Source organism: Melitaea cinxia, chromosome 11 (assembly GCF_905220565.1).
Source record: "Melitaea cinxia chromosome 11, ilMelCinx1.1, whole genome shotgun sequence".
Classification (NCBI taxonomy): domain Eukaryota; kingdom Metazoa; phylum Arthropoda; class Insecta; order Lepidoptera; family Nymphalidae; genus Melitaea; species Melitaea cinxia.
The window spans coordinates 3,213,585-3,223,826 of record NC_059404.1 but is presented as its reverse complement, the minus strand read 5'-3'; the positions used below and the strand labels follow the sequence as shown (position 1 = coordinate 3,223,826).

The following is a 10,242-nucleotide window of genomic DNA, read 5'->3' as shown; positions in this document are numbered from 1 at the left end:
ATCACAAGTAGGTATTTTTACCCTTAACAATGTTTGAGCTGTTTTAGCGTAAAGAGGTAGGAAAAATTACACTATTATTATTAAACTGAGGCGGGGTACAGCGGGAAATATCCCTCTCAAAATCTGGAGCAGCCCGAACGGGGAAGTACCTCGACCTCACAGAAGATCACTTCTAAATAATACTGCTTTCAAGCAGTGTTGTGTTCCTGTGGTGAGTAAGGTGACCAGAGCTAATGAGGAAGATTGGGGGTAGGATCGGCAACACGCTTGCGATGCTTCTAGTGTTGCGATTTATAACTTACGGTAATCGCTTACCATCAGATGAGCTGTACGCTTGTTTACCGACTTTTAAAAACAGATGGGAACGAAGTTCTTTATTGCAAAATATTAATTTCAAGTTCTATTCAAGGTATAAAGAAAATAATTATTCGAGTATACATTTTTTGTTATGATTTTTTTATCGAAAAAATAAAAAAACACTACTTTACAAAATTATCTTAACACCTTTATTTTATTTACAATGATTTATTTATTTATTTATTAAATTTATAAAAATATATGTCAGCAATAGCACTGTCGTACGCAATTAGAAAGGAATTTATAAGCAACAGATGCAACGATCGCGCCACCTAGCACATCGTTCGATAAGTCATCTACCCTCATTTATTATATTACTCGAGCTATTCTGACGTGTACGAAACGAACGGTGCAACCGCCGCTAAGGCAGTCTTGGCTCTGGCTTGGCACGATACACTTGTTGTATCCTGCTAGTAGCTTAACCTAGACTCGTTCAATAATTAATTTGTGCAAGCGAATTAATTGTTATCTATTACGATTAATTTGGCTAGGCGAGGCGTATAACTCGAGCAGTGAAGGTGAGCGTTGATACGTATCCCAAAGGAGATCTCCTTAAACCTACACCTGGGTCGCAAGTCCTAGGCACTGCTCTGAGTTACTCCCTCCGCCACACGATAGACACGTGTTCGGTGGACGTTACAATTTCGTTATAATCTTTTTAAGTACTACCTACATAATATTGTAAAGAGTGCGAGTATAACCTACGCCCGCGCCCTGCGAATATAGAAAAGGAGCATCCAATATCAGTCGAAAGACTACATCAGAAGTGGGATTGGATCCACCCCCACTTTCAAAATTGAACTAATTTAGTTACATTGAACGAAGAAATGTCTCTCTTCGCTTTCGGTATGGAAGCTATTTCAGAAAATAGCTGAAGTTATAGGCCCATCTCCTGACGATACATCTGTTTTTAACGAGTGTGCAAGTTAGTTGCATTATTTTGTGGTGATTAGTGGGTACATCGATCATCGTTTTATTTTCTTTTATTAGTGGGTACATCGGTATTTTAGTTCTTTTCGGTCGTTCTGTAATATTCTTATCGGTTAGTTAGCTGGTTGAAGGGGCCTTGTACGCCCGGGCCACGCTACAGAGTGAGGGTGAAGGGGCCTAGCACGCCCGACCCACGGTTGTTAGCTGGTTGAAGGGGCCTTGTACGCCCGGGCCACGCTACAGAGTGAGGGTGAAGGGGCCTAGCACGCCCGACCCACGGTTGTTAGCTGGTTGAAGGGGCCTTGTACGCCCGGGCCACGCTACAGAGTGAGGGTGAAGGGGCCTAGCACGCCCGACCCACGGTTGTTAGCTGGTTGAAGGGGCCTTGTACGCCCGGGCCACGCTACAGAGTGAGGGTGAAGGGGCCTAGCACGCCCGACCCACGGTTGGTAAGCTGGTTGAAGGGGCCTTGTACGCCCGGGCCACGCTATAGAGAAGGGGCGAAGGGGCCTAGCACGCCCGACCCACGGTTGGAAAGCTGGTTGAAGGGGCCACGTACGCCCGGACCACGCTATGTCTAGAAGTGATGAAGGGGCCCAGTACGCCCGTCCCACTAGTGAATTATGGTCTCAGCGTTTTGGTCAGGAATAGCCGAACAGTTATTAATGTCACCCGTTAGTGTTGTATAGGTCGGGAGTAGTAACGCCGAGTTGGCGGATGCATGACATGGACGCACGAGGTCGTGCGATTGTCAGGATTGGCCGTGTCAGCAATAGCACTGTCGTACGCAATTAGAAAGGAATTTATAAGCAACAGATGCAACGATCGCGCCACCTAGCACATCGTTCGATAAGTCATCTACCCTCATTTATTATATTACTCGAGCTATTCTGACGTGTACGAAACGAACGGTGCAACCGCCGCTAAGGCAGTCTTGGCTCTGGCTTGGCACGATACACTTGTTGTATCCTGCTAGTAGCTTAACCTAGACTCGTTCAATAATTAATTTGTGCAAGCGAATTAATTGTTATCTATTACGATTAATTTGGCTAGGCGAGGCGTATAACTCGAGCAGTGAAGGTGAGCGTTGATACGTATCCCAAAGGAGATCTCCTTAAACCTACACCTGGGTCGCAAGTCCTAGGCACTGCTCTGAGTTACTCCCTCCGCCACACGATAGACACGTGTTCGGTGGACGTTACAATTTCGTTATAATCTTTTTAAGTACTACCTACATAATATTGTAAAGAGTGCGAGTATAACCTACGCCCGCGCCCTGCGAATATAGAAAAGGAGCATCCAATATCAGTCGAAAGACTACATATATTATAATTATCGGATGATATAATAATAATAGCAAACTGCAACGATAATAACAGTCGGCACGTAGACTATACATCAGACAGTGTATAGCTATCATACATAGACTATATATAAAAATGTTACGTAATTTTTAACGTTACGAACATTTTTGCCGGCTAGGGTATCCATCCGCAACGCGCCATAAAGAACTTCGTTCCAAAAATCTATCAATTTTTATATATTTCCAAAAAGGATCGTACTAAACTCCTACAAACAAAAGTTGCTACCTTGTATCTTTAGTTTAGACAAAAATTGGATTTGTTTTAGTTTATCACAAGTAGAAATATACAAAGTCCACATATAAAAATAATATGGAAACGTTAAGGCTTCAACTGTTTGCGGTGAGTAATATCCAGACATACGGTTTGGAGCGTGACCTGAATACTGGCGGCATCGCTGAAATAAAATACATTTGTTCGGCGAGTAATAGCGAAACTATTTCCTTTTTAATATTAGACATATAGCTATGGATGACTTTGTACCCATAACAAAGATAAGATAAAAAATATTTTATTCATTTAGATTTTTGACATCCGTTTTCTTTTTGATTGAGAAGTTGCTTTAATAATGACGGGTAGAGAGAGTAGATGTTTCCATTGCACTCAGATGATATGTTACAACTTTTTCCTAACTGTCACCTAAAATTTTGAGGTATAAATCTTCATGATTTATGGTTTGTTCACACTAAACTAGTAGCTTAGTCTATTGGAGATTCTAAAAACCACATGTACTCCTTTAGGGAATATCTCGTCAAGTTGGTATATTAAATTTACAGAACATCAAAGCTAAGTAATATTGATTTTAAGTAGTGTTGTGTTCCTGGTTTGGTATGATACTTAAAACATCTAAGGTCGGTCGGTTCAGGTCGGAGCTGGGGTCGGCATCGCGCCTGTAATAAGCCTGGTATAGCTTTTGTGTTATAAAAAAAATTACCTCCTCCTATGCTACCTATTTAGGTTTATACTTGTTACTTGTTGTATAGCGGATGGCGTCTTCGTTGAGTAAACTACATGAATGTCGTTTAATAAGAACATAAGATAAATTCGTAATTGTTTTTAACCGACTTCAAAAAAGGAGGAGGTTACTCAATTCGACCAAATATAAATTTTTTTATGTATGTTCGGGGATAACTTCGTTGTTTATGAACCGATTTTGATAATTCTTTTTTTGTTGGAAAGGAAATATCCCTAGTGTAGTACCATGATAAGGAAACCAGGATCTGATAATGGGACTCCAAAAAAATCGAGGGAAACCTCGAAAATCCGCATAACTTTTTACTGGGTGCACCGATTTTGATGATTTTCAATTTAATCGAAAGCCGATGCTTATCATGTTCACAATGTTCACAACTTTGCATTTTAAATCAATTGTTAATTTTTCCATGTGGTATGCAATTTTTTAATAAAAAAATTAACATGTAGGGGTTTTCCAAGATGCAGGTTTAGCATTGTCATCATATCATGTGGTCACATTTAAATTTTATCGAGATCTGATTACAACTTTTAGAGTAATCTTTGACAATGCGTATTTACTTGATTATTTTTTCGTCTATCTACGTTCTATTACTTGTCGATATAATTGAAGTCGGTTATTATTAATTGTATTTGCAGGAAAACGAAAAACGTTTGCCTGCAAACACAATTATTAAAACGATGATGGAAGATGGAGCTTTGATCTTCTGTAAGTTTAAGATAGTTCCCCAGTGTGGCTGATACAAGCCTTTTCTTTCGTTTCGATTTACCAAACAAATATCATTAATAAATTGTAAAAAATACATACGCATAGTAAAAAATGAATCCACTGCATCGGCCGGGAATCGAATCCGGGCCGCCCGCGTGGCAGGCGAGCATTCTACCACTGAACCACCGATGCTTGTATCTTGAATGTAAAATGTATAATGTATTTAGTTGTTTAACAATATATAATATTTTGAAATATTTGTGCATGATTCATAACGCTTACACAGCTGTCTGTTAAACAATATATTATAATAGCTTAGGTACTTCTGATTATGATGACTATTAATATAAAAACATATTTTATCCTTAAATTTTATGTCAATATTATTTATATTTTTATAACATCAGATAACATCAACACAGGTACCTACATCGCTATAATTATTACACGTAATTTCCACCAGAAGTACTAATTGTAACAATATACTCGTAATAATAATAATAATTCGGAATTCTGGTCGTATTACTTAGCACACGAACACAACACTGTTTGAACCCAGTACTATTTGGCTGTGATCTTTTGTAAGGTCGAGGTACTGTTCCAGTCGGGCTGTTCCAGATTTTGAATAGGATGTGCTGTGCCCTACCTCAGTTGAAGGGGTGTAGTGTTAATATTGTATCATATATTAGTGTACTACAACATATTGTAGTATTTAACTGTATCGTGTACATAACAAGATAATTCTTATAACTACAGGATAGATATGAATATATTTACTTGATCTGGACGTTTAAGATTGACAAATACATCTACCGTTATGTTACAATCAGGTATCAGATTGCTTAAATATAATATAACTAGCCGACCCGTGCCCACTTCGTTGAGCGTTAATTATTATCTTTGTGATGCAATTATATTGTGTTTAAATTTCGTCGACATCTACTACGTAAGGAGCCGACCGCGCGAGTGAGCCGCGCGCAGGCTTGCCAGAAAGTTTTGATTCAAGTCGCCCCATTTATGATCGAAAGTCGCAAAATATTCTTAGGAGTCGCCTCGCCCCATCTATGATCGAAAGTCGCAAAATATTCTTAGGAGTCACTCAATGAAAGTTTGAAAATACACTAGCATCTGTCATCTGTCTGAAAAAAAATATTAAATTAAAGGAAGCTTATTGGGACATTAAAAAAAAACAATATTTTTTGTAACGGTTTTTGTACTTTTAACTTATTGTCAACGCTGAGGATTAAAAAGAGCCTAATTTGCGACTTGTCGCCCAAACTTAAAAAAAGGAGCGTATCCATGAAAAAAATCGCCCAATTCGCGACTAATCGCCCCATCTGGCAAGCCTGGCCGCGCGTCATCTTATCGTATAGATGAAAAAACAATAAAATGGTCATGCGATGCGCGGTACATGATGCGCAGTGTCCAATTGTCCCCCCGCGTAACAGCGGCTTCCGAGTTATGGCAGCGGGTGCCTACAGCGATGTATTAAATCGTAATAATATCGTGTATTTATTATTTTAAATTACAGAACCAAATAACATACTTTAAAGAACAAATTTTATAGCACTTAAATAAATAATATGTTGCTCCCGTGTATTTAGTATTTTAAATTACAGAACCAAATAACATACTTTAAAGAACAAATTTTATAGCACTTAAATAAATAATATGTTGCTCCAACGCCATCTATCAAAAATCGAGAAAACGTCGTCGATAGACTAAAATAAGACTAAATTAATAACGTCGAAACACTAATAAATTGTTTTCTAATAGCGATAGATGGCGCTAGTTTATTTACCATTTTGATATTATATTTTAATCTTTTACTTATTTACTGAATTTTTTGTTCAATTACAATAAAATATAGCCTATAGCACTCCTGAATAGTGTAGCTTTCTGTTAGTGAAAGAATTTTCATGATCGGATCCGTATTTGCGAAGATTACCCCTCTACATACAAACAAAGTTATAAACTTTATCTCTTTATAATATTAATATAGATATAATAATTGATTGTTAAGCTAATGTTCATGTGGATAAAGTTTTTATTATCTGGTAATATCTATTTTTTTTATTAAAGGTTTAACTGTACTTCAAGAAAAAAACTAATAATACAAAAAAATCTTGGACCACAATAATAGTCAATATGTACTTGTCTGTCTTACGACTCCACTAAATAAGTCATAGAGTATTAATGAAAAAAGTATAATTGGAGCAATGATAGCAATAAGTCTGTAACCAGGAGTAGGGTCTCGGAAGTCGTAGCATAGAACATGGAACGTCCTACTTTTCTCTACACAAGAAGATCCTGGAGCTCCTACTTGGTATACGGATTCTCCAGTGTCGCATCTAGATTCGCTTTCATCAATAAATTTGTATTTAGCAACTAATCTAGCAACCATTCCTTTGGTACCGTTGCTACGATCACCGATTTGTTTTCTCACCCAACCTTCTTGGTACACTTTAGTCAAACTCTTTATGCCCCACGTAGATTTTAAATTCTCTGTATCGAATGGTACGCTTAGCGCATTCTCGTCAGAAACATTATGACGAGGCTTCTTAAGGGGGTTCAAATGTATACCCAAATGAGATAAAATTGCGGGATTTGTTATATTTTCATTATCACGTAGAAAATCTATGTCGCTGTGTGCAATTAGGCCACAAAATAGCTTTGTATCTAAAAAAAATGGGGCGCCTGGAGAAAAATTACAGATTACTCTAATATCACCATTCGTTCTTTCACCATACGCGCACCCGATTTTAGTTGTTTTTGCCCAAAGTAGTTGAACTGTATTAAATGTTTTTACTGTAGCACGACCACAATTAATATCCGTAGTGGTCAAATGTTTTCCAGCGCTAGAAAACCAAATATGTAGACAACCAATAATAGGATAAATAAAACATTCGGTTTTAGGTACACTGAAAGAGAAAGTTAAACTATTTAGTGAAAACTGTAAAAGAAATAAATTTTTGGTCATTTATTACAATTTTATGTTAATTCTCACCACTGTGAAAATGTTTTAGAATTCTGCAAACAACAATACTTCATATATTTCGTACATTCGAGTTGAGTAACTATATTTCCGTCGAGAGCAGAGCAAGGCGGTACACCAGGTATGCACTGACGAAGCCACGCCTTAGATATTTTCTCGAGATCATAATCGTACGTAACTTGTAGCATATTTGCGGCGGTAGGGAGATGTGAATACTTACTGGCAAGTCCATTAGCTACTCTGTTACGCATTGAATTTAAAGTATTAGTTATAGTAAATTGTTCTGTTGTAGATGGTACAATTACTTTATACTCTTTATCACATATATTTGATATATGTTTATTAGGGAATAAACAAAGCGTATGGTCACCATAGCATGGTTCTACTTCACACCATTTGTTGACAGTGTTCGGTATGAAAGGTTCGTCTGCTTTGTAATTAGATTTTGTTTTGCTCGAAGGACCGATAACGTTCATTAACTTACCCCCATATATTAGAAATACGTCAGACTTTTTTTTCTTGACCCCTAACTCTCCGTATAAAGTTGGTAGCTCCCAACAAGGGAACTCATAAGGTACGTACCATATGTTTTCCTCTACTTTATTAGTTAGTAAATTTTCCGATTCATTGTCAAAATCAAAAGCTGGTTCTAAATTAAAGAAATTTGAATTAGATGTTACGTTATAAGCGACGGTAGCAGTTTTTGTATCAGAAGTATCAGAAAAGGTTTTGTAACGTAGAGGTTGGTACAAATCTTCATTCTCATCTTCCTTATAGTCGTATTGGTTAAATGTTTTCAAATCGAGTAAATTTCTGGTAGTTGTCCATTTAAGGTTCGCTGAATTTGTTACAAGCCTTTTAGTATAATTAAAAGTACTGATATCGTTTATAACAGTTGTTGAATAATTTTGTAAGAAACCCCTTCGCACTGCAACATTATATGCTAATATTATATCATCATTTTCAATTTCATCTTCATTAAATCGTACACTATTTATGTTGGTAATATTATTTGAAATATTTAACGATTTCACTTTAGAATTATCGTTAACTTCATTTGTTCTTCGAGCGTTTTCTATTTTACCAATGAACTGACTTGAATCATTAATATGCTCTTCATCAATATAGTACTCTAAATCAATGCCACTAGTAAAAGATATATACACTATAAATAGAAATAAATAAATCTCATAAACTGACCAAACATATTGAGACATCTTTCAGTAACCATCTAGATTATAATAACAATGATGAAATGATTTATTTTTTATTTTCGTTAATCTATATACACTAGTTCCTTATACATTTCCAGAATTCCATTAAATACATAAGTGTTATACACGCTTGAAGCGTCTTTCAGGGTAGATTTTAGTTACGTATCCTCAACGAATTTTATATTTATAAAAATTATCTGACCTGACTTCATAGTATCTTGTTTTTTTTTTTGTATTTTTATCGATATTATTTTTATTTTATTGCCTGTAAACTTAGTTTTGAAAATAACAAAAAAAAAAAAAAACTATTATATCGACGATTCATTGTTTATATACTATGAGTTTTACCTGATATGTGCATAAATAGCACTTATATATAAGTACCTCTACATAAATGCGAAATTCTAAAATGATACCTTTAGGCCTTGCGTGATAGATGGTGACCCTTGAGGGGTCATTCGTCACGCGGTTACCTTGACGTGTTTTATAGCGTGACCCTTCTATCTGTTAAGGTAAATTAACCGGCAGTTTTATATTACCTGTGATAAAACGGGATAAAAATAACAAATTATACAGATTATCTCATTCTCTAACAATGGTTGACAAAAATGAAAGAATGAACTTTGTATTATAGTCCCTTCATCTAATAATGCCTGATAGAAATTAGAATGTGTTACTATAAAGTCATCTCTGTTGAGCTTTGTACTTCTTCTTAAAAAGTGTCTAAATAAATAAATATAATAAAAGTATTATAAATTATAAAGTTACTAAGTATATATAAAGTTACTAATTATAAATTATAAAGTTACCATGCAATTTTCCTTACCAGAATTTTTAAACATATTTGATTAATTTCAAAAAGATTAACCAATGTTGTAAAATAAATTCTTGATGGTATATACTTTTAATTACTAAATTTAATGTCAGTTTGTGTGATTCCTTTTAATTATTGTGTTAACTAGTTTACATAATATGTAGGCAACGTACTTTTAATACTCAAGCTAGTGTAGGCGTAGGATAGGCTACATGCTATAGTAACCTCTTACCATCAGTAAACAGAGTGCTTTTTTGTTACCATAATGATTTAAAAATATAAAACAAATTTTCGCTTTAAAAAATATAATAAGCAAAACATGCATCGGCCGGGAATCGAACCCGGGCCGCCCGCGTGGCAGGCGAGCATTCTACCACTGAACCACCGATGCTTGATACTAGAAGTGGTAATATTAGAATCATTACAAACCATCACACATTTGCTTACACAATCGATTCTTACGAACGAACGTTTTGAACGTGTTGAATATGTGTCATTATATATTAAAGATAACTCAGTAGATACAACGGGTCAATTTTAACCGAAAAGTCGTGAGTTACATTCTTAGCATAATTTGATTAGCCTGTTAGCATAGCATAGAGGGCAGTGACCCTACTTTATTTTGCTAAGGTTGCTAGTAGATTCACGCAAGTCTGAGTGTTATTAATGTATTATGCATATGTATATAAAAAACTAGCTATGCCCGCGACTTCGTCTGCGTGGTTTTTGACAAAAAAGTTATTGTACAGTTCGCAGAGTTATAAAATAATTAAATTTTCTCAAATAAAATTCGCCTAAGTTACTCCTTATTATATCAGCTATCTGCCAGTGAAAGTCCCGTGAAAATCGTTTTAGTCGTTTCAGAGATTTAACCAGGACAAACAGACAGA

At 35.9% G+C, this 10,242-nt stretch overlaps 1 protein-coding gene and 2 non-coding genes across 3 annotated transcripts; all 3 read right to left on the bottom strand.

Moving 5' to 3' along the window:
- Positions 1-4,450: 4,450 nt before the first annotated feature.
- Positions 4,451-4,521, bottom strand: Trnag-gcc. The gene has a single exon. It is a non-coding gene; the product is annotated as a tRNA-Gly (tRNA).
- Positions 4,522-6,472: 1,951 nt separating this feature from the next.
- Positions 6,473-8,541, bottom strand: LOC123658002. Its single transcript, XM_045593481.1, has 3 exons — positions 8,525-8,541; positions 7,337-8,470; positions 6,473-7,250 (listed from the first exon to the last, which is right to left on the bottom strand). The coding sequence occupies exons 1-3, from the start codon at positions 8,539-8,541 to the stop codon at positions 6,473-6,475; spliced, it is 1,929 nt and encodes a 642-aa protein (XP_045449437.1).
- Positions 8,542-9,672: 1,131 nt separating this feature from the next.
- On the bottom strand, positions 9,673-9,743 carry Trnag-gcc. The gene has a single exon. It is a non-coding gene; the product is annotated as a tRNA-Gly (tRNA).
- Between the last annotated feature and the right edge of the window lie 499 nt (positions 9,744-10,242).

Coding starts and splice junctions, on each gene's coding strand:
- LOC123658002 (XM_045593481.1), bottom strand. Junction 7,251..7,336: donor TCTAAAACATTTTCACAGTG/GTGAGAATTAAC, acceptor TTTCTCTTTCAG/TGTACCTAAAACCGAATGTT.